This window comes from Zingiber officinale, chromosome 3B (assembly GCF_018446385.1).
Source record: "Zingiber officinale cultivar Zhangliang chromosome 3B, Zo_v1.1, whole genome shotgun sequence".
NCBI lineage: Eukaryota > Viridiplantae > Streptophyta > Magnoliopsida > Zingiberales > Zingiberaceae > Zingiber > Zingiber officinale.
Genome location: NC_055991.1, coordinates 128,213,506 through 128,241,366, shown reverse-complemented (window position 1 = coordinate 128,241,366; position 27,861 = coordinate 128,213,506). Strand labels below are relative to the sequence as shown.

Here is a 27,861-nt window from a genome sequence, read left to right as displayed (position 1 = left end):
TGGTCAACTGACTAAGTATTTCTTATACATTATATATTATACTGTCCTTAGGAACAAATATCAATGAATAATAAGATTTATTATTACTCTAGTATTCTTCATTGCACTCTTTCTATTCTTCTTCTTTTAGACTCGACCTCATAGATCAATCATTAAGTAAATCCGGAAGCATGAACATCTCCTCACCCCGCCAACGTCCCAAATTCTTCATCTCACTTGAGAAAAATATACCATACATCATATCGAGATTAAAATCATGAATGATTGAGAAACTACTTGAAAGTCTTACCATTGCCATTGCCATTGCCATTGCCACATGGCCCTTGATTAATTTTTAAGTCGATATTATTATCTAAATAATTAAAGTATGGATGTTATGCAGACATTATTTGAAGGCCACGCATCTATGGAGTGCAAGCTAGTGAATGGAACAAATATATACCTCTCGGACTTCATGCACCTTCATATATGCAAGCCAAGAATCCATCCTCCTCTGCTTGTCTACAATCTTATATATGTGTGCGCGCGCGAGCCGCCCTCCATCCACCATTGAATAGATCAGCCATGGCGACGGCGAGCACCGACTTATTCGTGGGCCTCGGTGAGGGCGAGGGCGAGGGCGAGGGCGAGGGCGACGGCGCGGGGTTGGTGATGCTCACCGGGGAGAACACGGGCGCGGTGACGAAGGCCGACAGCCGACTACTGCAGCAGCTGGCGGTGGATACGCAGGGCGAGATGCGGGCCGATGAGGCCTCGCTAAGCGCGTTCGCCAACAGCAACTACCAGGCCGTGAACAACTCGGTGGTCGTAGGCGGGCGCTGCGCCGTGGAGGACCCCGGCGTCCACATCGAGATACTGGAGAACGACGACGAGGAGGATGACGGAGGATCAGATGTAGACGAAGAGACTGCGAGCAAGGAAGACGAATCATCGAACTGAGAGGCTGAATTTTCTTAAGCTCGCGATGCTCCACAATGGAGAAATCATTGCCGCTAGCTACTCGTTATCATTTTCATGCTTAATTCCTTCTCTCTGGTCAAGTGATGAACAATTCAACCTAGCAATATAATAATGTTACTCGTGTCAAGAAAACGACCAAAATTTCGATGGAATTCAAAGTATTGACTATATAAACTTTTAAAAAAATTAAAACTTGGGTTGGAAACTTCTAAAATGTCTAAAAGTACAACTAATTAAGGCATAGTTAATGCTTTGAGTAAACTAATCAAAAGTTTTGGTATTTCATTTATTTTTGTATTTGTTATCAGCAAATATGTTTATTTTTTATTTTTTATTTTTATTTTGGTTTGTTATCGGACACGAAGGATGTCGATTTTTTTTTTTTTATTTGGATTGACGAGGGAGGCCATCTGTGAGCCATCAATGAAGCTGAGCTACAGCTTGCGTGGAAAACTCAAAAAAGTTGAAACCAAATTAAAGATATTAATCTTTTTTTCTAGAAAATAATAATAAAAAAATATAAGATTGTTTTAGTGGTGGTTGAAACTGATAACTAATAATTAATTATAAGGTAAGTAAATTAAAAATTTAATGTAACATTTATTGTATTTTTATTACTTTTGGTGTAATATATTTTCATCTATCAATCTATATTAAATAATGAAATTTCTCTTAAATTTTTTATGAAAAAATTGATTAATCAGGCAAAGTCAAATCTAGGATAACGGTCTGATTCTATAAAAATTTTACATCGGCTATTTAGATAAATCAATAATATACATTAGGCCCAGATCCACTAAATTTTTTTAATAATATATCATAACTAAATTTTAATAATACATCAGCTTCCTATGACATCCTTCTTAAATTTTGAAACTACGTAACCTTAGAAATCAACACAATTAAAAAAAAAAAAAAAACTTTTTTATCCAGTACTTTCTGTCCCATTCTTCATATCATTCAAAACCATTGCACCAGCTAGGTCCCCAGTTGTTTCAGTGTTGTAACCAATTATCACAAGGGTGTAATTTGGGTAAAATTCGCAGTGTACCTATATCAATGGGAACTTGAACTTCCCCTACGCCACAACCAACCTTCTCCGGAGAAGTAAATGACGATTTTACCCATACGCAATCTCTCCTTAGTTCGTCCCTCCCCAAATCGAGTAAATAAAATGACTAAAAGCACCCTTATTAAAATCCTCGTGATCAGACGGCTAGAGTTCGCTTGAACCGGGCTGATCAGAAGCATTCAATGGTATTTGATCATGGATCTAATGGCACGGTCGTAATTTTCTTCAACTGAAAGGGAGTTTGTTAGGAGGGTACTCTATATAAGGAGGCTGGGCCTGGCTTTTGCAAGGGCTCGCATATCTGTCTCAAATTCTCCTCCTCTCGCTTCTCTCTCGTTCGCCGACGGCCGTCTCCGCCGGAGAAACGGTCCTCAGGGTCTCTCCTCTTCCGACGCCGCCTATATTTTTTTTCCTTCTGTTTTTTTGGGGATCCTGCGCGGTGTGTTTTGATTTCACTGGGTTCATTCCACCGATCTCGCCCTGGCTGACGTGGCAGGACGGAGGGCCACGATGTTGAGCGAATCAGGGAAGGAGCCATGCGCAGTGGGCAAGCGGAAGGGCCGCGATCCGGACGAGGCCCAATCCGCGGCCGAACCGAAGCGAGCTCGGGCCGCAGTCGAGGCCGCAGCCCGGGGGAAGGACAACAGACTCCTCGCCGGCTTCCTCGCCCACGAATTCCTCTCCACGGGCACACTCCTCGGGCAGCGGTGGGATCCCTCGAGCGGCGCCGTCAAGCAGGGCAGACCGGCGGCGGCAGCGTACACCCAGGTGTCATACTTGTTGCTGAAGGTGAAGGGACCCCACATCGCCGGCGTCCTGAACCCCACCCAGCTCGCCGGATGGCTTCAAATGTGAGCGAGGGCGCTTGAATGGAACGAAAGAAGGTAAAGGAATTTGTTGCATTCGCAAAATGGTGGTTTCATTTTCTTTCCGTCGATCCAATTTTCCTGGATTCGCTTCGTGTAGTGTTAGCTGATTAATTCCTGTAGCTCCATTAACTCTTGCAAAATTGGATTCCTCTTGCGGAGATTATGCGTTCGATTCTTCAGTGCGGATTCTCCCTCTTCTTGATTGAATCAGCCAATATCTTTCATTCATTTGCTAAACTAACGAGTAACTAAATCTGATGCGAGCAATTTTGTTGTTGGTTTAAGTATCTGCGAATTTGCTAGGTTGTTCATGCCTATCGAATCAATGCATTCTCACTGTTGTATCCAATTGTGGAATGGATATTTAAAATGATCAGATAATAACAGGCTTTATCAGCATGATCAACGTCCCATAATTTCAAAAATCTGGATAAATTTTCTCAAAATTTGAAATTTCTTTCCTAATTGTCATTAGTTTGGCTGTTATTTTGTTATTTTGACTCTTAACTTTTGCTTTAGTTTTCTGGTACATGTTTATCACTACTAGAATGTTTAAGATTAAAAGCTTTTGCTTGATGAATTCTTCCAATCTAGTAGTCTTCAAATGGCATTTCCAGACATTATGTATAGAATGTTCTGCAGGGAGTTTTTTTTACCAGACGTTGTTGGTGCTCCAAATGGACCACTTCCCTTATGAGTGATCGCATGACTAGTATTTAGACCATGATGATTAATTTGACAGGTAATTCAAGAAACTTCTACTATGAATACAGAATTACAATGGCAACTTTGGCAAGTAATTCAGTATATGATTAAAATTCTCACTTGGTTCCTTAAATTGAATTGATTCATAAAATATCAGGATCAGTTAAAAAAAGAATAAAAAAGAGGAAATTGGATTTTGTCCATTAACTCTAAACAACAAAACTAGAGTACATTAAATGACAGTCGGTCGTGAATGGTCTTTTTCCCCCCACTCATGGACTTATACTGTTCCCTCTTTGAATCGTTGTTTTCGATAACTTTCACAAACAAATCCTCTGGTCTTGATTTTGTGAGAGTTCAAGTTTATTGGGAAGTGCAGCTCTCTAGCCATATTCCTTCCAGCATCCATTTGGGCAAGAACTCTTCGTTGTAGCATTAGGGAAGAGAGCAAGTGGGACAAAATTTTCACTTTATCCCATAAGTTTATCCTCTTTCCGGAATATTATAACTAGATCAATAAATATATAAGAAAACAATGATAAAAAAAAAAGCTAATTCAACTGAGTATGCAGAATCTATAATTCTATACACTAATTCTGTGATTTTTTTTTTCAGTATTAATAGTCTCAATATTTATTTAGTCTATGTAAAAAAAATAATAAAAAATAGATCCACTATTTTAACGGTCCTCTTAGAGTCGGTCTTATGAATATGGAGGGAGGTTCATACAGGTACCCAGACATTGAACGCATGATGAGATCAACTATATCGATCATCATTCCGAAGATCAACCCTGGATCATTACATCAAAATTATTATGTGCTCACAGTATCATGAGATTAACCTATATATAAAAAAAGTTAGTATGAACAATGGTACTTTGGTATAATATCTGCTTAATTTTTTTTTAGATATCTTAAAATTAAGTTTTGATTTTAATAAATTAACGGATAATATTTTTTAATAAAAAAACATTAATATCAAACGGGCAATGGATATTTCATCTCCTAGGCGTCCGATGTGTCAGTTCAAATACTCATAATTAATCTCGCCGACCGAATGGCAATTTTGTTATATTCTGTAATGTGGGGGAGGCCCACGAATGGGCAAACGGTGGCGCCGGGTCCCACGGGAATGCGAGGATATCCAGTCGAGTCGCCTACCACACGTATTTCCTTAATTATTTACAATTATTATTTTTTTTCTTCTTTCTTTTTAATTATTACGTTTACCCTGTTTGTTTCCGATCGAAAAGAAAAGAGGATCGTTAGTTCCGCACGTGCCGAGGAGGTTGGTGACGGTTTGGTTGGCGGGAAATAATTACAGGCGCGGGAGTCCAAAATGGCGGCGGCGAGGTTTTTGGCGGGAACTTCGTTGGGTTTCGGATAGTTGGCCGGAAGAGCCATTTGGCTTGGACGCCTCTTTTGGAAATAACGCGCGCATCGGATTCTCTTTCCCTGTGTTAATACTATGAACTGTGGATTCTCTATCGTTGTTTACTTTTAATTCACATTTTTTTTTCCGATTAATTTAAAAAATGAATGCTGTTGAATTATGAATGAATGCTGTTGTCTAAGGCCCTTATGGAACATGCATGGTGATATCTTCCAAAAGAGAATATATTTCAGATCTAAAATAATATTCGGAGAGAGTGATTTGGATTTTTTTTTTCCTTTTTTTTTTTTTGGGTTCTCTGTCGGATATATAAGAAAGGGACATCACTTGGAATCAATGCCGAACCTCTTTGAACAGGAATAATATCTCTTATTTTGTTTCAGCCGGTTCACTGTCATCCATGATCAGTTGTTACTCGAGACGACTGAATTGGAGGGCATCACAATTCACATAATATCTAGTGAAGTTCTGGGAGCGGTGGCAGGTGAGGAACGCGATCATCCTTGTCATCGTCACAAGGTGGACGTGTCTGTCATTGTAGCTATATTAAATAGATAATTGACAGTCAAATAGTTAGACGTAAAAATAATTTTTTTCCGATGATATACTTAGGGAGAAATTGATTTTTATCCCATTATAATAATCTATCATTCTTTAGTCACTTTATCGTACCGAGCGGGAGGAATTTTTTTTCCCGAAAATATGTGTCTATCGAGAATTGATCTATATTTTATTATAATAAATATATTATCCTTTAACTAATTAAACATCCCATGATAGAAATAACAATTGGGGGATGAGTTTATCATCCCAATCTCTGTACTCTCAATTATATCCCTCATTTTTAATTTTGTCTAATTAAAAATCTCAGTCTCCAATCCTGTGAGAATTAAATTATCATATTGTCTTCAAATGGTTATTTTCCATTGATTTAATAAAAAAAATTCATTTTCAATTCTGAAGTATTAATAAAAAAAATCTAATTACATATAAATACTAATATAATTGAATAATATATAATAATATTAATAATTGATAATTTAATAAAGGGGATTATTTAAATTTATTATTATTATTATTATTAACGGGATGAGTTTAAAGATTAGAATAGTATTTATATATTGATTCCTGTTCAACTGTCAAGATTTTTTAAAAAATAAATAAATCCAAACCAATATTTAGAAAGAGTATTTCAATCCGTTTCCGTATTGCCGTGGAGAGGGATGGTTCCAAAATAAATACAAATCCAGGACAGAGCATCAAAATAAGTGCCCGCATATAAATGCCCGTGCGCGAGCTACGAGTGCAATGGAGTTTATTTTGACTCCGACCGCCGCAAGCGCTGCCGATTAGTAAAACTGGCCATTGGCCAACACACGCGCTCTTCTCTCTCTCGCTCTCTTGTAACAAACAGGGATAGAGAGAGAGAGGCACCGCTGCCTTTCTCTCCTTCTCTCTCACCACCTGTCAATTTGAAAGAGAATCCAATGATCATGACGTCATCCTATATCATGCCATTCTCATTATATATTATCAAAAGAAAAAAAAGATAAAAAGATTTATTTATTTATTTCTCTGATGACGTCTTAACATACTCGACTGTTAAACTTTTAAACAGTTAATCAGCTATTTAAGAATTGAATAGTTGGATATCTGCGTTATAAAAAAAATTATACAAATTATTTGAGCTAGACTAGAGTATAGATTTATCCAGATGGATTAATGAAAAACTGAACGGTGTTATAAGGATATTTTATGAAAATAATTTAATAATTAAAAAATTGTACAAAAGAAAATTAATATCATATTAATATATATATATATATATATATATATATATAATTAAAAAATAAATTAAATATTATATAATCTAAGAAATGGTCGTCCTAATTTTAATCTCCCGTTGCAGTACCCCTTCCACCCCCTCACTATTTCTACTCCCTGGTTTTTCCCCTCTTCTTCACCCGCCTCTTATTTTCTTTATCCACCTCTTTCGGGCCTCTTTTTCTTCCCTGCTCGCCCACTTGGGCTCCCTTCCGCTTCCTTTTTATTTTACCTTCCTCGTTTCCGCACTTCGATTCTCCCCCTCCCCCACCGCCTCGTGTGCTTCCGCCCGCAGCTTTCTCCTCCGCCTCCTCGTACGCGATCGGAATAGGCGGAATCGATGGGGAAGTATATGAGGAAGGCCAAGGTCTCAGGCGAGGTCGCCGTCATGGAGGTCACGCACCAGTCCGCCCTCGGCGTCCGCACCCGCGCGAGGGCCCTCGCGGCCGCAGTGGCCAAGGACTCCTCCTGCGATTACCTCGTGCTCCGGAGCCGCCGCCTCGAGAAACCTCTCCCGCCGCTCCCGGCCTGCAAGGACTCCGCCAAGGCCAGCGCTGGGCCCTGTCTGAGACCGAGTTCGGGTTCGGCGGGGACGGGGAGGTGCTCGGTTGCTGAGGCGCCGCCGGATGCGGAAGCGTCGTTCGGGGAGAATGTTCTCGAGGCTGAAGCGAGAGATAGGTGGGTTAACTCGGTAAAATTAGGTCTTCTTTTGCTTCTCCTCTGCTTCTTCTTCAAACTCTGTGATTCTCTTTTACAGATACGTGCTTTTACTTCGGCGCTTGGTTGATCATGTTGCATTATCGCTTCTCTTTTATGTCCTGACAAGATTTTCTATTTTTTTTTTAAAAAAATTATATATTTCACGTAGAGGAAGAAACTAACATTTCTACTTATTTTGCTCATTTTATAGCTTATATAAAAGTATGATAGTGATTCTTCTACCATGCTTTTCTCCGGAACTTTTTGTTTTCTTTTACTTTCTTTTGTTCTTTCTGTGTAGATTTTGTTCTTACTGGCCTTTGAGGTTATTCCTTATTCTACAATTATCACAAGAAATTTATCCTCATGAGCGATGCGGTCTTAACTTGTTCAGAAAAAAAAACAGTCACACACACCGTTGTTTAACTTTTGCTAAAAGAAAATCATCGTATATGATCATTGATCCTTTTTTTTTTGTAGCTCCATGACAACTTAGTTCATACTTTTTCCTTTCATCGGTTTTGTTTTCTTTTTACCGCCATATTAGCGCGACATTGCCTTTGATTGCGACTTGTTTCCTATGAATCTATGATACTGTATGAATCTCTTGTGTTAGTTCACTTCTTCACTTCCGTTTGTTGTTTACTGGAGAGCAGTATCGTGTGTGGTACTGTTTGCGGACTATAACCATTTCGACGACTCCTCCGGTTTTATTACTGGTCCATGATGATGAATGGCCTTTTTCTCTTCTGCGTCGTTTGATTTTTGGTCCCGGGTGGGGTGGGCAAAACTTGGTTTTTTTTGGTCATTCATGCTTACAAGTAGAGCTTCAGCTGTTGACATGGCTTGTATTCAATGCATTTGACATGTGCTGTAGTTAATGTTCTCATTTGTTTGTACACTTCCGTATCAGTTTTTTTTTTTTGGTCACCTACCTTTGCAATCCTATTACGTTCCTTTCTTTTCTTCACTCATCTTCCTTCTTGCTCAAGAAGTGCAGATTCTTCCCCTTTTTCTCCAGCAGTTCATTTCCTTCTCCTAATGATTCAAGCCGTACGAGTTAGAACCTATGACAGACTGTCTGTTCCAAACTCGTGTCCCTCTGATTTTTCTGAAGTTGAAGATTTACCATCGTTACCAAGTTTCAAACAGTGCTGGCGCTGTTCATGCATTAGGTGCTATGATCAGAAATTTTCTGGCAGGCTACTCGGGGTTAATTGGAGAAAATCTACCGAGTTACCAAGTAACCTATCCAGCTTAGCCCTTGGCCATCCTTAGTTTAGTCATATCTAGTGTAAAAAAGTTGTCTTTGTTAGGGTACCTTTGCTTGGTTCTCTGCTGTAATTTAAGGGTTACCTTCCCACTCTTTCTGCGTTACGTTTTGAAACTCATACTAAATTCTTTGTTTCGTTCTTACTTGTGACATCACATTGTAGGAAAATTTTTGGAGTTCATATTCTTTTGGTGGGAAGAAAAAACAAATACCATTCATAGTTTTATATTCTTGTCTCCTAACAATTTGAAGTGTTAATGGTTGGCTTTAGTTTTGCACAATTTGGCTCTTGTGTTTCTGTAGATGAATGCTTCTGACATGGCAGTTGTTTTCAGGCATGACAGGGAAACTACACCGTGCAGTCTGATTAGAAATCCAGAAGCAATCCAGACTCCATGTTCCACCAATAGACGAACCAATTCTAGAGGAACTAACAGAAGAACTGAAACCTTTCATCAGAACATACCTACTACTCAAGAGATGGAGGAGTTTTTTTCCAGGGCAGAGCAACTCCAGTGCCAAATATTCGTAGAAAGGTACAACATTTGTGAGGCTGTTCCCTTGTCCAGGATCCATTACTTATTCTTGTTGTCTTATCCAGGTACAACTTCGATCCTGTTGATGATCACCCACTTCCTGGAAGGTACAAATGGGTGAAAGTAGACCTCTAATTCACAGATCTGAAGCTAGGCAACCACTTATCCACCTGTGTTTTTGTCTTTCTATGATCGCTGCCCAGGGTTTTCACTGATGGCAGCGTTGCAGTTACCATCTGTCATGTCGTAAAAGGTCAAAGGTCCCAGGGATTAGTTAGTTAGTTAGTCAGTTTAATGTTATGTAACGTATAGAGCAGATGAAGCACTCCTATAAAGTGTAGTTAGTTTCATTGCAACTTGTTCCAACTATATGTGAGTTTCGCACGAATCAACCTAAACTCCAGCAAATATTACAATTGCAAACTGTAAAAGCAATAAATTAGCATAGAAGCAAACTAAAGTATATCATTTTTGGACCTGTTTCCATGTTGCCGCAGTGATGACATGATTCATCCTTCTGCTTGCCTCACTTCACGAGGATCGTACAGGAGCACCTCTAAAAATCACTAAGCATCAAATCTTTCACAGACAAAATGCCCAAAATATATAATTCAAACTCCAATACTTACATATTCAATATAAATATAGTACTGACAATAATTGCAGACTTGACAAAAGCATAGTGCCGAAGAGCAGGATCACATCCAGTTAGAATTCCGAACTATCTGAAATTTTAATTCCCACTCCATTATAGATTAACACCAACACTCCTAAAGCAATATGCATCTATAAAACATGGAAAGGTGATCTCAGTTTCATGTCTGCTTATTCCTTACTGATTACAACATCATACGATTGAGAATAGAAATACATAAAGCATTGCTCTAAAGTGAAAATACGCCGTTAATATTTTCTGCAACGTATTCTGAACAAGGCAGTACAGTAGAGTCGACTGAGATCAATTTTCAGTGTTTCAACTTGGAAACCATATGCTCAGACTTCTGTTACAATGAAAGAGACAAACATCAGCTAGAATAAATAGATGAAAAGCAAACATTGAAATGAAGTTATTCTCCACAAATTACAGTTTTTGAGCATGTGATGAATGCATCTATATAAACTTAAGCCTAGATTTAAGGACATTAACTTTGAAATTTGTGTGGCTCTTAGAAGTTAGATAACCGGTTAGAGACAATAGCATTCCTGGTATATTAAAACACAGAGAAAAAAAAAGATGTAACAGGCTATGCTTCCTCAAAGCAAGAGGATTAGATTCTTCTACAGTATTCACAAGCAAAGTAGACTAAAAAAAATGCAAGTTTTGAAAACAAAGCAAGCAACTAACCTGCTCAGTATAAGGCAGATATTTGCCATCAAAAGTAACAACCACTCGATCTTTTCCATCAACACCCTTTACTTTGTCAACCGAACAATAGAAATCTATAGCCGACATACTGAAATGTAAAACCAGCCATTAAAATATCAGTTAGAAAAAGGAGAAAATAGCTTGAAGGAAGAGAATGAGGAGAGAGGTGAATGACAACCATCATGAAGCCAATGCAAGAAGTTGTACGTAATTTTCTATTCTAGTAAGATTTCACAAGTCTCAGTAGGTGTGAAGAGGCAATAACTTGCCTCAAAGCTAACATGCAATAGGCAAATTAGTATACACAAATCTGCTAGAATCTGAGGAATGATTGTGAATCTTCCTCAGCATTTTCAGTTGATAATTACTTCCAGGATAAGTTTGCTTAAGCATTCGAGGCTTTCACCAATAGGGCCACTTGTAGCAAGATGGTTTGACTTGTTTGCTGAGTAATGAGATACATCAACCACAGAAAATGATAATACCAGTTAATTATGGTTCGTGACCTCAGTAGTATACAATTATTGATCCTCTCACCTAGCCCGATAATAAGTTTTCTTTACCACCAGTTTTTTTGAATTCAACCCAATTGCTTGGCAAACAATACAAACCACATCGTTAACCTTGGGCCTGATTTAATATTAGGAGATTTATTCAAGGTCACTAGTCCCTCAAGTAGGAATGCCCTAATTGTACACACTATCTACATAAAGGACATTCAAGGTCATTAGGACATTCATTAAAGGTCATTCAAGTCACAAAGGAAACAGTATCAACAATATAACACAAGATAGGCTTCAGATTCACTTACATGCCATCACCAAATTCTTCATTAATGATCTCTTTGATGCTTTCTCCAAAATGCATAACTGCTTCATTTAATCTAATAAATTTAAAAAATAATGGGCAGTGTCAATGGACAATTCTAAAATGGCATAAATTAATATTGGAAAATGAAATGGGAATGAATAATGACAATGAAAACAAAGGTTCCGTACAAATAGCATATCTAGAGATTAAAAGACCCTATTCAAAAACCTTTCAGTTTCCAATTTTCTACCAAACAACCAGTAATTTTATATCCTTCAACAATAAATGAAAGAATAACACTGAGATAGACTAATCAAATCCTAAGACATTCCTTGTACATGCAGTTCAGTGAAATTTCTCTGGAGAAATTAAGTCATATGAAATCTCATATAATATATCCTATACAAATTCTCTATACCAACGACTGTCTACTACACTCGACAGAGACAGCTAGGTAAGGCAGATCAGGTATGCAAAATTTCACATACTATTTGAATTGGATCCCTTTTAACAGGTACCCACTCCAATCTAAAGCCCAACAAAAACTTTGCATATAACTATGCAACCTACCTGTTTAATCAGATGGATACCCATCTGCTAGGTATTCCAAACCCACTATGAAATAAGTCAGTTAGGAAACATACTTGAACTAATAGGTTCATGCAGGACCTAAATATGTCTATGGTATCAAAATATTATATAAGTATACTAATGATAAAGATTGTAAACCACATGGCGCACATAGAATCTCAATGAATAAGTATATAAATATTATAATAAATTTGAACCCATATAATGCATGCAAATATATGAATAGTAAGACTCAAATGAACAATTTAGTATCTTGTGTGCGCACCAGTAAAGACTGCAAAATGATCATATCTTGGGGCTTGTTACTCTCTGACTCATGCAATTTGATGCATAGTTACACAAATATTCTCACTTAGCACGTAAGAAAAGGGTTTCATCATATTGACGATGCAGTGGACCAACTTTTGAACAACATGAAACCACCAAAACATGGTGATTTTGAATCACCATTCCAACAATAGAGGGCAATGCTTTAAAAAGTAGCCTAGGAGATTGACTAGGCAGTTTCAACCAGCCTCCATTCGCCTAGGTGGAAGGTGATTCACTTTGAGCATACCATTTAAAAGGTGGTCCATGCGGTTTGCTTAGGTGATCCATGCGATCCAACCATTTAAAAGATTGATTTTTTATGTTTAGTTCACTTACTAAGGATAACCTTGATTTCTACCTTCACTTGAACACTCATTGGTCTTCTCCCAAGTTCTTTAAAGTGTGCTCATCTTCCTTTATTCCACACAAACTTTTGCCTATAATTTTGGCTATCTTTGGAAAGCGATTTCCCCTCTTCTCTTCTGTAGGTGTGTTTCTTAGTTTGCCTCATTGTTTTCCTCTGTATTTTTTTAGTTGATTTTCAAGTATATTTTCATGTGATGCAAAAGGAATAACACTCACCCAGGCACTCCTCCACTACCTGTCCCAAGTCCTTGTGGGCGGCCTCCTAGGCGGAGGAACTTATTTCCTAAGGAAATGAACCCTAGGGGATTCGAGCCTTGCTCCTGTGATGAAAATCCACCACCGAGTATCAACTCAGCAATGCCCGTGGAGGCTTCAATTATATTTTCATGGTTCTTCTCAACATGACCTATTTTCTTTCTTTTATTTAACTAAATTATTCTTTTCATAGTTACTTGAGCTATTCCATCCATTGCATTTCTATAAATCCTTCCAATTGTTCATTGTGACCTAGATCTCCTTTTATGTTAAGGCTGAGTTGCCAATGAAAATTTTAACAAGTGTATTATAAATTTCTGGAATTTTGTTGCTAAATACGCCAAGTGCAGATTTATTTATTTATTTATTTTTATATCAAAATTAGTTGCTTGTAGACTAATAGAATTAGGGATTTGGTAGACCATCTGCCCCCAACTGTCTATGCCCTAACCATCCTTTAATATTGCTAGAGGGCTAGTAGGAGTGTTAAGTAATACGAGCTAGTGTTTTAGTTCAAAAGGTTGATGGTCCAAAATAGATCACGTTTGAAAGAAAACTCCACCAAGTATTTATAGGAGTGCCAAATAGCGCTTTGAAGTGCTTTTGAATTTAGAAATTCTAAGAATCACATTGATTGCCAAAAACATGATATTTTGGAGAGAAAAACTCACTATAATAATTCTAGAAGTGTTCATTAGAGTTATCAAGAGTGTTTAATTTGAAGATAAATTAAGATGAGTTCAAAACCCAAAACTCGAGGAGTGTAAATTTTTGATATTTTGAAAGTAGCAGGGTGGCGTAATTTTGGATATTCTTAATTGTGCGCATTTGGTAAAATAAGCTGGATTGACATAGAAAAGTTCTGAAACCATCATATTTTTGTGTCATCTTCAAAAATTAATCTTCTGTTATTGGAAACAAATTACAAGGCCAGACATATATCATTAGAAAGCTACGGCTGTCTAGTTTCCAACAAAAAAAAATTGGTGATAAAAAATAATATTCCTACAAAAGTTATGACCATTTTGATCAAGATCTGTAATGCTGAAATTATTGCTTGGGAAAGATTGCTCAAAGGTCATATTGCTCGGGAAAGACATATTGCTCGGGAAGATTGCTTAGGGATAAATATATTGCTCGGGAAAGACATATTGCTCGGGAAGATTGCTTAGGGATAAATATATTGCTCGGGAAAGACATATTGCTCCGGAATTGGAAAGAGTCAACCTACGTTTTGGGTATTATTGATAGTCTTCTTAGAATTGAAAAGGTTGATGAGCCTTTAATACCCTTGCATGGTTCAAGGCTTAGGAAATATAAATCTAGTTTAATGAGACATTAGGAAATATATATTGCATTTAATGCATTTTGACTCATCTTGGAGGGCTGTTCCAAGTCTCCCCTATAAAGGGTCATCATTGTATTGTTGGGAGATGATTGTTTTTTATATTAAAATATATTTGAGTTTTTAAGGTTGTTAGAAGATTTATCTTCTTGTCATCTCTTTAAATTCCTAGTGGTGAGGATTGAGTGCGCCTTGTGTTACCTCCTACTTCTCCTATGGTTGGCATCAAAGCTTAGGTTCCCAATGGTTGGTTGTAGAAGACAAAGGCCAAATGGTGATGATCATGCAGCTCAATAAAGAGACCACCTTGACATCGAGTTGGATGACTTGAGGAGACAAGTGTAACAACTTGAGCAACATCTCACACATGGTGAACCTTTGGAACATGATGTTGAGGGTCGTGGTTCAGCGATTGGTTATTGTTATGCAAATCAGGAAATGAGTTTTAATCTATTTCATGAAGAAGTTGATAAGGATCCTTACGAGGCAACAACTATCTACGATGAATACGATGAAGAAGAAAAGATTATTTATAAAGATCATGGATAATCTTTGGTGGTATGGCATAGCCTCAATACTACTTTTGTTGAAGAAGGTCATGACATACCTTTCCAAGTGTAGTCTCTTCTTCAAGAATTTCAAGTGGTGGTACCCAAGAAAGATGGTGTGTGGCGTATGTGCATTGATAGTAGAACGGTGAACAAAATCGCCATCAAGTATTGCTTTCCTATCCCTCTACTCAATGATCTTTTCGAACAACTTCATGGGTAGAAGATTAATTCCAAAATTGATCTTCCAAGTGACTATCACACCGATGCAACAAGATCAATGATAAGGCTCATAAAGTTAAGTTTCCCCATGGTTATGGTGTTTCCACTAACTTTAAAATTGTCGACATTTCTCCTTATATTTGATCTAATTTTAATTCGAGGGCGAATCTTTTTCAACCGAGGGAGAATGACCCAGAAAAGTTCTGAAACCATCAGATTTTTGTGTCATCATCAAAGATTAATCTTCTGTTATTGGGAACAAATTACAAGGCAAGACATATATCATTATAAAGCTACGGATGTCTAGTTTCCAACAAAAAAAAACGGTGATCAAAAGTAATATTCCTAAATAAAGTTATGGCCATTTTGCTGAAATTATAGCTCGGGAAAGATTGCTCGAGAAAAATTGCTTGGGAAGGCTATATTGCTTAGGAAAGATTGCTCAGGGAGGGATATATTGCACGGGAAAGACATATTGCTCCGGAATTAGAAAGAGTCAACCTACGTTTTGGGTATTCTTGATGATCTTCTTGAAATTTGAAAAAGTTGATGAGCCTTTAATATCCCTGTATGCTTTTCATGATTAAACTCACTTTATTTTCAAGGCTCAGGAAATATAAATCTAGAAGGGGAGTCTTGGCGCAACGGTAAAGTTGTTGCCATGTGACCAAAAGGTCATGGGTTTGAATCCTGGAAACAGCCTCTTGCAAAAAGCAGGTAAGGCTACGTACAATGGATCATTCCCCGAGACCCCGCATGACGGGAGCTTCGTGCACCGGGCTGCCCTTTTAGGAAATATAAATCTAATTTAATGAGACATTAGGAAATGTAAATTGCATTTAATGCATTTTGACTCATATTGGAGGGTTGTTCTAAGTCTCCCCTATAAAGGGTCATCATTTGTATTGTTGGGAGATAATTGTTTTTAATATTAAAATATATTTGAGCTTTTAAGCTTGTTAGAAGATTTATCTTCTTAACTCTCCAAACTCTTGGTGGATTTCCTAGAGTGGTAAGAATTGAGTGTGCCTTGTGTTACCTCCTACTTCTCCTATGCTTTCTGGAAAGAGCGGAGCAATATAATAAGGTACCCGGGCTACAACCAGGGGTCCCAATTTATTATCTAACAACATATATAAAATTTAATTTTTAAATTTCTCTTATTTTATCCGTTAGTAGATTTATTAGCCTAGGAGTCCATGCCCAATTTTAGCCCGGAGCCCATGCCCAGTTTAATTCCTAAATCCTAACACTCTCTTCTTAAGTCTTGTTGGATTGGGCGGACAAAACAAAATTCTACAATTGGTTTTGTTCACCCAATTTATTTTCCATATGACATTTTGTTTTTTATACGAATTTGAAAGGAAACCTAAAAAATTAAAATTGCAATTAATATCCCAAGACCCAAATCCCTCTTTTACTCTTCCACCTATTTCTTTTTTCTCCTCGTGTCTTTCTTCCCGCCAACTCTTGCGATTCTCACAATTGCTTCTCCGTGGCTCCGTCGATTTCTTTTAACTTCAGTCGATCCCTCTTTTTCTCTTCGATGATTGCTAGTTTGATTCACGATTCTTGTTGCTCTCTCTCTCGATTGCTGCATGACATTATAATTGCTCCACCAATCCTTATCCCTCCTTTTCTCTTCCGCTGTTGCTTCATGATTACTACTGCTCCACAACTACTATAAGTATAAACAACTGCTATCTTTATTATAATCTTCAATTAAAATGTGTCTTTTTTTATTTGAGAGTTGATCCCAAGATTTTTTTTTTATCATAGTTAATTGAAATGCATGCCTAATCAATAACCTAATTATAAGATTAAAATGCATTCCTAAATCCATCACAGTTAAATGCTTAAGCAAATCAAACAACTAGTTTGAAATGTTACAACAAACGAAAACAAACCCTAACTGTTTGCTTTTATATATTTGCTTATTTTCACTTTTAAATTTTTATTCTATTAATTATTTACTATCTACAATGGCAAAAAACAATAGTAATGGAATTGATAAATATGCATGATTAAATGCTTAATCAAAGTTTTTAATACAATGTTGAAGTTAATTGAAGACTTTTTTACTAGATATACCGCCAAGCTTTAATTTTTAATACGTAGTTATGCTTTGTAGAAAGGGATAACATATTTCTATTTCTTTTTATTAATCTTATTCTTATGTAGCATTTAAACTAGTCGATTTCTTAATTGTTTTCTACTTTAAATAATGTTGAATTTTTAGCTACAACAGTTGATGTTGAATCAAAGTGATTTATATTAGAAATTGTATTTAAAATTGTTATTTAAAATTCCTGAGATTCTAAGTTAATTATATCAAAATTTGTTTATGTTAGGCTATTTTAATGTCAAATCAAGAGAGACAAGGGGAAACAATATTCTATCATTCTTTAAACCAAGAATTGATAATCCTTCATTGTCTGAGAGGACCAAGACTAATACAACCATTCCTAATGAGAAATTCGAATCTCCTTCTAAATCTCAAAGACTTGAGTTTGATGAAACTTCACTTGAACGAGATCCTGGATTGCATATTTCCATGTGGCAACATCCTGTTAATTATCGTGATGAAATTAGACGAGCTTATATCAAAATGGGGTCATATCAACCCAAATTTCAAGAGTACCCACAGTCTGAATCAGGAAAGCAACATCGTCGATTTCAACATACATGGTTTAAAAAATTTCCATGGTTAAAGTACTCTCCTTCAAAGGATGCAACATTTTGTTTTCCGTGTTGTCTTTTTGAAATAAGTGAAGCACAACAATCTAAATTTACAGTTGAAGAGTTTAAAATTTGGAAACGCATTAATGATGGAGCCAAGTGTGCCTTTTTTTTTGTCTCACATGGGAAGTTATAATTCAGTGCATAATAAATTTGTAAAATTTGTTGCTGATGTGATGAATGTAACTCAACATATAAATAAAGTTATGAATCAAGAATTTTTTGAATAGATTCAAAGAATTGATTAGGGCTTGCAGCAACAATTGAGAGCGCTTGTTGGCTTAGTTTACAAGCATGTGGATTGAGAGGTCATAATGAATCTTCACATTCTCAAAATTGTGGCAATTTCATTAAGATGCTAAAACTTTTGGGAAAATGTAATGCTAGTATTGGCGATGTTATCTTAGAGAAACTCCGAGAAATGCAAAGTATACCTCACCAGAAGTTCAAAAAGAAATCTGACATATTATTAGTAATAGAGTCAAAATAAAATTCATGATGAAATTGGAGATTCTGAGTTTTGTATTTTGGTAGATAAAGCAAAGGATATATCTAACAAAGAACAGATGATTATAATTTTGAGATTTGTTAATGTCTATGGTTTTTTGCGGGAGCATTTTTTCTAAATTGTGCATGTTCATGACGCAACACTTAAGAAAGAAATATGTGATGTTCTCACTAGATATAATCTAGAAATACATAATATGCGGGGTCAAGGGTATGATGGTGCTAGCAACATATGTGGTGCTTTTAATGGATTGCAAGTTTTATTTCTTAAAGTTTGCCCCTATGCATATTATGTGCATTGCTTTGTCCATCGACTCCAATTAGTGTTAGTTGCATCTGCTGAAAATGAGATCTCTATATGGCTCTTCTTTTCGAGTATGACAACTATTGTTAATCTTGTTACCTCTTTGTCCAAACGCAATGCCGAGTTACAATTTGCTCAAGTTAATGAAATTGCACGTTTCGCTCAAGTTAGGTGAACGTGAGACTGGACAAGGAGCTAATCAGATTGGTACTTTGCATTATGCAGGAACTACTCGTTGGAGTTCCCATTTTGATTCTATTTGTGACTTAATAGATAAGTATAATGCAACTATTAATGTGCTTGAAACTATTATCACTAATGGTTCCTCTACTTCGATAAGTGGGGAAGCTGGTGGTTCCTTAATAAATGAAGTCTTTTGATTTCATTTTCATTTTGCATTTGATGCATAAAATTATGGCGATCATAGATTTACTTTGTCGTGTCTTGCAACAAAAATATCTTGATATCGTAAATGCAATGGATTTGGTCTCTACAACTAAAGCACTTCTTTTGACATTAAGAAATGATGATTTTGATATTCTTCTTTCATATGTCAAATCATTTTGCACAAGATTGGATGTTGATATACTAGAGATGAGTGCTCGTTATAAGCATTCTAGTTGTCCATGCCAGCAAAAGGATGCCATCATAGTTGAGCATCACTTTCATTATGATATATTTAATGTTGCAATAGATTTTCAATTGGAAAAGTTAAACTCAAGATTCAGTGATGAGACAGTAGAACTTCTTGTGCTTAGTTTTGGATCCAAAATATAGTTTTAATTGGTTTAACACTGATAAGATTTGTACTCTTGTTGAGAAGTATTATCCTAAGGACTTCACTTAACAGGAAATGCATAATTTGAGGTGTCGTCTATAATATTATGAGCTCAATGTGGGTTGTCATGAAAATTTTCAAAAAATGTTCACTATCTCAAAATTGTGTCAAGGGTTATTTGAAACAAAAAAATTGCAATACTATAATTTGATCGACAAGTTGATTCGTCTAGTTTTAATTTTGTTTGTTTCTACGGCAACTACAAAGTGTGCATTTTCGGCAATGAAGCATGTTAACACAGTAATAGAATGGGAGAGGATTTTCTAACAAATTCTATGATTATCTACATTGAGAGAGAGTTTGCTTCAAGTATGAATTTAGATTCTATAATTGATGAATGTTATACTTTGAAGAATCGAAGATCACAACTTCAATAATGTGTATCTATATATGGATCATAAAATGATTTTTTACTTTGAGTTATTTGTGCTAATTAATTTTTTTTCTACTTTTATTTAGGAAGCTGATGGTGTGAAAGTTAATCAACTAGAAACTGCAGCTGGAGCGGTAATTCAAGTAATTGTTTGACTAATTAGATACATTTTCATGTTTGTCGCATTACCTGTTATATATTTCACTTGTGATCATCTAATTTAATAGTTTTCTTTGCACTATTCCATCAACTATTCCCTAATTCTCTTTCCCTAATTTTTCTAATGTTAAGGGCAAGTTGACCATCAATGCAAAGCTTAGGGCACAGTTGGAGATTTTGGATGGATCTCTCCTTGGTAAAGCAACGTATATATTGACCTTTCTTGTTCTCTAAAGTTTTGAGCTCCCAAGATCTGGAGATTGAATTTTATATCTTGTATCAGGCAATCAACGACCATGAAGACCTCTTAGACTAATTATTTGTTCCTAATAGTATATTAGTGTTTTGTTAGATACTTCAAACATGATTTTCTTCTGCAGCACTCGAGAAGAAAACATCAAAGGGATTTACATAACTTGACTTTGGTCGCTCAACCTTTCAAGACTTTTTATTTGTTTGTGTTTGCTACACCAAATATTTTGGATTAATGAGGTGAGATTAGTTTTCCTTTTCATGTTATTGAACTTTACACCGCTAACACTTTTGTACTTGCGCTCTCGTGTTTTGAAGGATTCGACCTAAAAATACTTCGAGTTCATCGTTGTTGATGCACCTCACATATCGTTATTTGCAATGACCTAAGGATTAACTCTAGAGTAATCAACTTGCTTTTATAGTTACCTTTTGCCTAGAATTTGATGTGATTTCAACTTAAGAGTTTTAATTGCCTATTTGATGCGCTTGTCTAGTCCCATAAGTTTTGTAATTTTACTCAACTTTGGATTTCTATAAATCTTTTGATAATTTACATTCTGATATATCTATAGTACCTACCATTTTCCTATCTAGTTGATAAATGAGTTTTTGTATGGATTTGGGTTGAAGTAAAAGATACAAATTATAGTTATTCTATTTGTCTTGTAAAAATTGTTTTGAAATATTTTTGTGTGATAATATTACAAGTTTTTCTTAATATTTGTTTTTTTTGAATATTAAGAAAATTAGCGACGGATATTAAATTTCTTCACTAAATTTAGCGACGAATATTAAATTTCATCGCTAAGCAATGGATATTAAATTTCATCGCTAAATTTAGCGACGGATATTAAATTTCATCGCTATAAGCCACGGATATTAGCGATGAAATTAAATTTCCTTCAAAAAATGCATTAGCGATCAAAATTTTTGCATCCCACAATTTTGATGGTAGTTTCTAATGGTTATTTGTTCATGTTTAATGCATATATATTATTTTTTTTATCGTTAAAATTTTTAGCCCGGAAAGATTATAATTCCTGGCTCCGCCGTTGCTTTCCAGTGTCATGGATGATGCACTATGAGATGAGATGTGAACTGATACCACCCCGATTTGGAGGAAAAAAAATTCAATTTGTATTGAAAAATAAAGAAATGAAGATCTACCGATCTAAGACATCAAAAAGGCACTATTTATTTTCTAAGATAAGTATACTTCTCCTGCAATAAAGCCCTCTTTTAGCCCCTAAAAAAAATATTCATCCGACGCTGATCGATGGAATAACATCAAGAAAAAAAAAAAAAGTAAAATCAAGGTTCAAATAGAGGAGCAATCAGCAAAATATACCGACCGATAGATGGCGGGCTCCTGGACAAGGTCAGGTCGAAAGGACCGGAAGGGCGGTTCCATCATCTCCCTGATGAGCTCATCCGAAAGCGCAGGGACGGCGGCACGGAGGGCGTCGCTGGTTCCAGGCTTGAGTTGGGCCTGACGACGGAACAGTTGGGCAACGTACACATTGGTGAGGCCCGTCTCCGCCGCTATCTCCGAGAAACTCTTCCCCGAGTTCCTCTTCGCCAACAGAAGCCTCTCCGCCACTGCCTTCGCCACCGCGGTCCCGTTGGTCTCCTCCATCTCTCCCTTCGTCGCCTGCCAATTTGTTAGGTTTCTTGGAGAGAGATTTTTCGGATTTTGTAATTTTAATTGGACTTGGGAAGACGCCACGTGGTGCAATGGTCTTCCGCCGGCCGCCACTGGATGGTGGAGCCTGGAGCTCGCCAAGTTGATTGCAAAAACTGCCATTATTTATGGCCGAAATAATTGTGAGGAAAATTTAGGAAAGCAATTTTTTATTTTCCTAATAATAAAATAAATTTTAAAATATTTTTTGCAAACAAAAATGAACAATAGTAATTTGGGCCTAAATCCATGGCTAAGAAAGCCATGGCCCATACTACAAACGGCCGTGCCAAACCAAATCTGAATCGAAACGCAGAGATTACCCGCGCGCGCGAATGCAAACGAAACTAAAAAGACTCCCGCGCGCTTCCTACAGGCAAATGCGGCAAGGGTTTATCGGCATCCATCTCACCTCTCGCGACGGCGTTAAATAGACTGGCGCCTTTCTCAAGCTCACCGATACCTATCTCGTCCTAAATCCCCACCATCAACGACAGGGAAGGAGCAAGGAACAGGGCGGGAAAGATGGAGGATTTGGGAGCTTTCAGGCGATTTGCAAACCCTTTACTTTTCAATCTCCAGAAGTTGGAGTTGGAGCTGACTTGCGCCATATGGTATTTCGTTTATCTTCTTGATTCAATCCCCTCTTTTGTGGCTCACAAGAAAGATCTAAGTTGATTTTACACGCATGGTAAAGAAGGCTTCTTTATATATGATGGTTTCATGAAACTAGCAGCGGAAAGTTTTAGATTTTAGTAAAGTTGCTAGTTTTTCTTTGTTTCTTGGTTCATGTACGAAGAGTTAGTCTGCTATGCATCACTCAGCGTGTGCTTAAGCTTGCTGCAGGAGCAACTATCATTCTACAGCTGTGTCATATGAGTAGGGCATGCTGAATTTTTGATGTCGCATCTAACATCAAATTCATTTAGTATTTATTTTTTCTGAACAAAATTTCCCTTTGATAACTTATGTTAGTGAACAAATTATATGTCACATAATCTTCAGAACTTATCAAACTAGTGGAAGTCTCAAGTTTGTTTGATTCAAGCAGTCTGGCTATGTTTCATTGATATGTTCAAGTGTTCACACGATCTTAACCTCTAGTATGTGTACTTCCAAAAAAGGTTTCATGCTTGATTTATCATTACTCTATCTTTGCAACTTGTGATGTTATCTCTCGCCTAATAGAGTTCTTCTTGTTTTGTAATGAGACAAAATTCCTTCAGCAGCATGTTGAGGATAGATATCTCGAATTAATTCTTCAAAATTCAAAGAGAAGCTCTTAAATCTGCTTGTAGGCGTTGTTGAGTTTTATAATGTTCTAATCTATTGCCTCCCGACCACTTTGACAGCTTAAGACTGCTCAGAATGCCAATGTTGTTACCATGTAACCATATGTACTGCAGGTTTGTGCTTCTGCGCCATTATAACTGATTATACATGTTTAGTTTTTGCATGTAACACAGTTTTTGTTTGGTCGTCTCCAGATCTTGTATTACTACTACCACAAGAAATACACAAGACTGTGCTGTGTGTAAAGCACCTTTTTCTAAACAAGGTATATTCATATCAAATATAGATCCATCGATCCAGGCCTACTATTCTCATGTCTAAATAAATGGTGCAGACTTAAGGACTGCAGGCCATATTGAAGCGATTGCACATATTTGCAAAAACATGACTTCTACAGTTAATGCTGTTGTGAATCAAGGTCCGCAAGTTGCTATTTCTGGTACCATCAGAGCTTCATTTCCGTATGTTAAAATTTATTAATTTACTACTTTGAATAAATAATAAATTTGCAACTTCGACTGATATGTTACTAGACACAAAGATGCATTCAGCAAATGTAAGGCTAGATTCTGGCAACAATAACTTGGCAGAAAAATTTGGACAACTTACAGATATCATAGATAAGAAAAGGCCATGTCATGTCAAGTCTACTGCAACATTGTTTGGATATATGAATCCATTAGAAAATAAGTTTGAGGGAAAACTACATGAACACAAGCTGAATGCAGATGAGAAAGTCAGCGAAGAAGCTGAGATCAATAAGTTCCTTGCACCAGGGGATACATTCAGTCCTCAATCTTCAGGTTGTCAAAAATATTCAGAGAATGACAGCTATGATGGACGAAGTGAACCAGTAAGTTCCATCAGAAAAAGAGAATCCTCATTTCTAGTATTTTAGGATTTGGTTACTTATTTTTCTATTTAATTTCTTATGCTCAACTTCTTAGTTAACCTACAAATTAATTGTTCCCAGACCACTGGACAATTGCCTATCACAGAGTCATTCAAGAGAGCTGCAGATAATGAAACCTGCCTGATGGAAAATGGCTTTTTGGTCGAGTCAAAAAAGCAAAGGTTAAACAAGGATAATGGTAAGTAGTACTATGTATGATTTTGAATCATTTTTAGACAATTGTATGGATCTTACCACTTGTTATTTGCTTAATGCAGATCACATGCACGAAAAACTTATAAATTGTGCATTTTGCCACACTTCAATAGCCACCGAGGTATATTAATTTTGAATCACTAATTGTCCTCAGTTGGCTCTACTTGTAACATTTAGCAAACCTCTTATTAATTAATGAAGTTTTTCAGGGATCTGGACCAATGTTACATTATCTTAATGGAGAACCAATGCAAGAGGAGCAAGCGTCACAACCCAATGTCCTGCATGTCCATCAAAAATGTATAGAATGGTAAAGTCACTGTTTTCTGGATGTTTTAATGTCATGCACATTGTTGTCACTACCACACAGTAGCTATTCCTTGCGGCTTGCGTTTTTGTTATCAGTATGTATATCTATGGTGTTGATGGGCAATGTCGTATTATTGAATTTTTTTTGTATGTGATAATCTATTCATTATGAAGTTTTCATGTCCCTATCGGCTCAATATTTCTTCTAATACACATGCTAACCACTAATCCAGGGCACCACAAGTTTATTTTGTTGATGAGACTGCTATGAATTTGGAGGCCGAGCTGTCACGCGCATCAAAGATCAAATGCAGTCAGTGTGGCTTAAAGGGAGCTGCACTCGGGTGTTACAACAAGAGTTGCAGAAGAAGTTATCACGTTCCTTGTGCTGATGAGATCTCAGACTGCAGATGGGACTATGTAAGATAATGCTTTGTTCTAAAACCAATGAGCCTCATTTTTCGATTTCTTACCTGCAATTGAGTAACTTTAATCATCGTAAATCTACTTTCTTGTGCCAGGAGAAATTTCTTTTGCTTTGTCCAATGCACTCTTCACATAGACTTCCATGCGATAAATCCACTAACAAGAAAAAGACATCAGCAAACGCCACATTGTATGATTTCTCTTTCTCAATATTTGAGCTGCTTGCATAGACTGGGAATTCCTTTTGATTTTTTTCGGTGTTGTGTTAGATGCCATTCCAATCCGATGGATCAGCCTCCGTGCACAAAGCATTTCGGAGGAACTTGGACTGCATCTCCATGTGTAACAAGAGAATGGATACTTTGTGGATCTGCCTTGTCCAGGGAGGAGAAGGTAATCATGTTGATGCTTTAGAAAGCAAACATTTTATTTATTTCAACCGTCTGCCATCGTCAAGTCTTTCTTTGTTTGATGCTTGAGCAATTCTCACAGAACACGCTGAATGAATTTGTAACATTATCCGGAGCTTCTACAACCAGCGTATGGAATTCCAGCATAACACACGTGATCGCTGCCACGGATGAGCATGGTGCTTGCAGCAGAACGCTCAAAGTTCTTATGGCCATCTTGGGTGGGAAGTGGGTTCTACGTGTTGACTGTAAGTACCTTCGCACTCGTGCTATTCTTTTTTTTCTTTCTTTGCATTTTCCTTGATGTCATGAACTTATTACTTTCAGGGCTTAAGACCTGCATGGAGGCTGGTCATCCAGTGGCGGAGGAACCTTATGAAATCACCCACGACATTCATGGATCATTTGATGGACCAAGAAATGGGCGACTAAGAGCTTCTCAAAAGGTATATACATTTTTCTTTGTTGTTACTTTTTTATTGATTCCATTTCAGTGTCCGCAAGAAGCTGATTATTTGCCTCTGATCTTACTATTCTGTTGCAGGCACCAAAAGTGTTTTCAAGTCTGTCCTTTTACTTTAATGGTTATTTTATGCCAAACTACAAGAAATATCTTGAGACTTTGATTTCTGCTGCCGGTGGAAGATTTCTGGAGGGAAGTGAGGTTGTGACAACAACTTTGATAGTTTATAGTGCAGAGCCTCCGCAAGGAAGCGACCCAAGTGACCTGAATGGAGTGATCAAGAGGAGAAGAGAAGAAGCTGAGAGTTTTGCAGCCAACACTTCCTCTCGGGTGATTCCACATACGTGGCTTTTGGATGCCATTGCTTCCTGCAATCTGCCACAAATTGTGTGATTGGTCTCAGATAGAGCCACCGATGAAATCTGGAGATGAAAACTGATGAGGATTTCCTTTGCAGCTTGAGGCAATTCGAATGTGCTTGAGCATGAAATTGTAGCGGAGTTTCTTGTATTTATGTATGGATCGCAAGACAAACGTGTTCGATTGTACTTTACCAGTTTTACACGTTATTTGTTAATCATCATGGTTGTTGCTTAATTTATTTCATTTATGTTTTACTTAATTATTTTCTTTTTAAAAATCCTTTTTAATTTATGGTAATCATAATTTTATCCTTTTAAATGATAAATTTAGATTTAGGTTTTTTTTGATAATTTAAATTTTTAGTTTTTCAAATTGATTAATTTGGATGTGATAAATTGTATGTTATAGAAGTTTTCTATTGATTAGTCATTAGGTAAATTTATGGAGTATTTGTGTTGGAGTTTATGGACATTTGTTTTTCACAATTGATCCATAGTTGTAGATCATTATGCTCCACTTGGGTGTTAGAATAGTGGGTTGTAAACACAGCCACTCTGGTCCCATCTGGGTACGAGATGTTTGATGCTTGTGGAATTGTTATGGTATTGAGTAGGGATGATAATAAATCGGATTTAAGTGAGATTTTATATTTTCCATCATCATGCTCATTTATTAAACACCATCATATCTATCATTTAACTTCCATCTCATTTTTATACCGTCATAGGATTGATATGGACACCCCATGTGGGCAGTTCTCAGCTAGAATATTTTCAGAGTGTCTTGTTGCACTCAGGGATCAACGTACAACACTCAGCATGGGTGCTCGACGTGTTGTGAGTGATTCGAACGAACTACAGAAATCAGCTTTTTATTTTTCAGGATAAAACTTTCAGTATAAATCCGATTGGTTCTAGTGTTAGTTAGATTTACAGGGCTTAGCTCCCCACTTCTCATGAACAAAACTTCTAGTATAAACATGATTAGCTCCATAGCCAATCAGACATACGGGGCTCAGTTCTCCACTTTTCAAGAGCAGGACTCCCAACATTAACCCAACCTGCTCTAAAGTCGGCCGGACCTTCAGGACACGGTTCCCCACTTCTCATGGACATAACTCCCAACATTACCCCGACTGGCTCTAATGTCGGTCGGACCTACGGACTTAGCTCCTCACTCATGGGCAAGACTCCCAGCATAAACTCGATCGACTCTAGAGCAGGTCGTACTTATGGGACTCAGTTCTCCACTTCTCATGAGTATAATTCCCAACATTAGCTCGATCGGCTCTAGGACCGGTCAAACCTATGGGGCTCAGTTCCCCACTTCTCACAGGCAGAGCTCCTAATATTAGCCCAACTGGCTCTAGAGTCGATTGGACCTACCTCACTTTTTATGGACATGGATCCTAACAATAGCCCAACCAACTCTAGAGTCGTTCAAATATACGAGGTTCAGTTCCTCACTTCTCATGGGCATGACTCCCAA

General features: G+C 37.0%; 5 protein-coding genes across 6 annotated transcripts; 4 read left to right on the top strand and 1 right to left on the bottom strand.

The window, feature by feature from the left end:
• The first annotated feature begins 527 nt into the window (after window positions 1-527).
• LOC121968614 lies at window positions 528-1,154 on the top strand. Its single transcript, XM_042518930.1, has one exon. It carries the CDS (start codon window positions 565-567, stop codon window positions 937-939), a length of 375 nt encoding a protein of 124 aa, XP_042374864.1. The 5' UTR covers window positions 528-564; the 3' UTR covers window positions 940-1,154.
• A 1,173-nt stretch (window positions 1,155-2,327) lies between these two features.
• Window positions 2,328-3,080, top strand: LOC121968613. Its single transcript, XM_042518929.1, has one exon. The coding sequence runs from the start codon at window positions 2,543-2,545 to the stop codon at window positions 2,885-2,887; it is 345 nt and encodes a 114-aa protein (XP_042374863.1). The 5' UTR covers window positions 2,328-2,542; the 3' UTR covers window positions 2,888-3,080.
• Window positions 3,081-6,977: 3,897 nt separating this feature from the next.
• On the top strand, window positions 6,978-9,725 carry LOC121967669 (cyclin-dependent kinase inhibitor 4-like). Its single transcript, XM_042518028.1, has 3 exons — window positions 6,978-7,503; window positions 9,133-9,333; window positions 9,399-9,725. Exons 1-3 carry the CDS (start codon window positions 7,166-7,168, stop codon window positions 9,466-9,468), a joined length of 609 nt encoding a protein of 202 aa, XP_042373962.1. The 5' UTR covers window positions 6,978-7,165; the 3' UTR covers window positions 9,469-9,725.
• Window positions 9,726-10,041: 316 nt separating this feature from the next.
• Window positions 10,042-22,074, bottom strand: LOC121967670 (cyanate hydratase-like). The gene is made up of 4 exons (XM_042518029.1): window positions 21,673-22,074; window positions 11,511-11,582; window positions 10,679-10,787; window positions 10,042-10,334 (listed from the first exon to the last, which is right to left on the bottom strand). Exons 1-4 carry the CDS (start codon window positions 21,954-21,956, stop codon window positions 10,299-10,301), a joined length of 501 nt encoding a protein of 166 aa, XP_042373963.1. The 5' UTR covers window positions 21,957-22,074; the 3' UTR covers window positions 10,042-10,298.
• Window positions 22,075-22,389: 315 nt separating this feature from the next.
• LOC121968612 (protein BREAST CANCER SUSCEPTIBILITY 1 homolog) lies at window positions 22,390-26,607 on the top strand. Of its 2 annotated transcripts, none has more exons than XM_042518928.1 (14): window positions 22,390-22,615; window positions 23,354-23,407; window positions 23,489-23,559; window positions 23,629-23,712; window positions 23,828-24,147; window positions 24,268-24,385; window positions 24,465-24,523; window positions 24,612-24,712; window positions 24,945-25,131; window positions 25,233-25,327; window positions 25,407-25,530; window positions 25,630-25,795; window positions 25,875-25,993; window positions 26,092-26,607. In XM_042518928.1, the coding sequence occupies exons 1-14, from the start codon at window positions 22,527-22,529 to the stop codon at window positions 26,401-26,403; spliced, it is 1,899 nt and encodes a 632-aa protein (XP_042374862.1). In that variant the 5' UTR covers window positions 22,390-22,526; the 3' UTR covers window positions 26,404-26,607. The 2 variants fall into 2 exon arrangements, with proteins under 2 accessions (XP_042374862.1, XP_042374861.1); XM_042518927.1 differs by having other exon boundaries at window positions 23,629-23,733.
• Window positions 26,608-27,861: the final 1,254 nt, after the last annotated feature.

Bases quoted from the DNA above. Each gene is read 5' to 3' on its own strand.
- LOC121968614 (XM_042518930.1), top strand. From the start codon at position 565: ATGGCGACGGCGAGCACCGACTTATTCGTGGGCCTCGGTGAGGGCGAG.
- LOC121968613 (XM_042518929.1), top strand. From the start codon at position 2,543: ATGTTGAGCGAATCAGGGAAGGAGCCATGCGCAGTGGGCAAGCGGAAG.
- LOC121967669 (XM_042518028.1), top strand. From the start codon at position 7,166: ATGGGGAAGTATATGAGGAAGGCCAAGGTCTCAGGCGAGGTCGCCGTC. The intron at 7,504-9,132 runs GTGGGTTAACTC...AGTTGTTTTCAG, and splicing joins GAGGCTGAAGCGAGAGATAG to GCATGACAGGGAAACTACAC. The intron at 9,334-9,398 runs GTACAACATTTG...TGTCTTATCCAG, and splicing joins TGCCAAATATTCGTAGAAAG to GTACAACTTCGATCCTGTTG.
- LOC121967670 (XM_042518029.1), bottom strand. From the start codon at position 21,956: ATGGAGGAGACCAACGGGACCGCGGTGGCGAAGGCAGTGGCGGAGAGG. The intron at 11,583-21,672 runs GTCGGTATATTT...TAAATTTATTAG, and splicing joins CAGGAGCCCGCCATCTATCG to ATTAAATGAAGCAGTTATGC. The intron at 10,335-10,678 runs GTTAGTTGCTTG...TCATTGTAACAG, and splicing joins ATCTGCCTTATACTGAGCAG to AAGTCTGAGCATATGGTTTC.
- LOC121968612 (XM_042518927.1), top strand. From the start codon at position 22,527: ATGGAGGATTTGGGAGCTTTCAGGCGATTTGCAAACCCTTTACTTTTC. The intron at 24,713-24,944 runs GTAAAGTCACTG...CCACTAATCCAG, and splicing joins CATCAAAAATGTATAGAATG to GGCACCACAAGTTTATTTTG. The intron at 25,328-25,406 runs GTATGATTTCTC...GTGTTGTGTTAG, and splicing joins ACATCAGCAAACGCCACATT to ATGCCATTCCAATCCGATGG.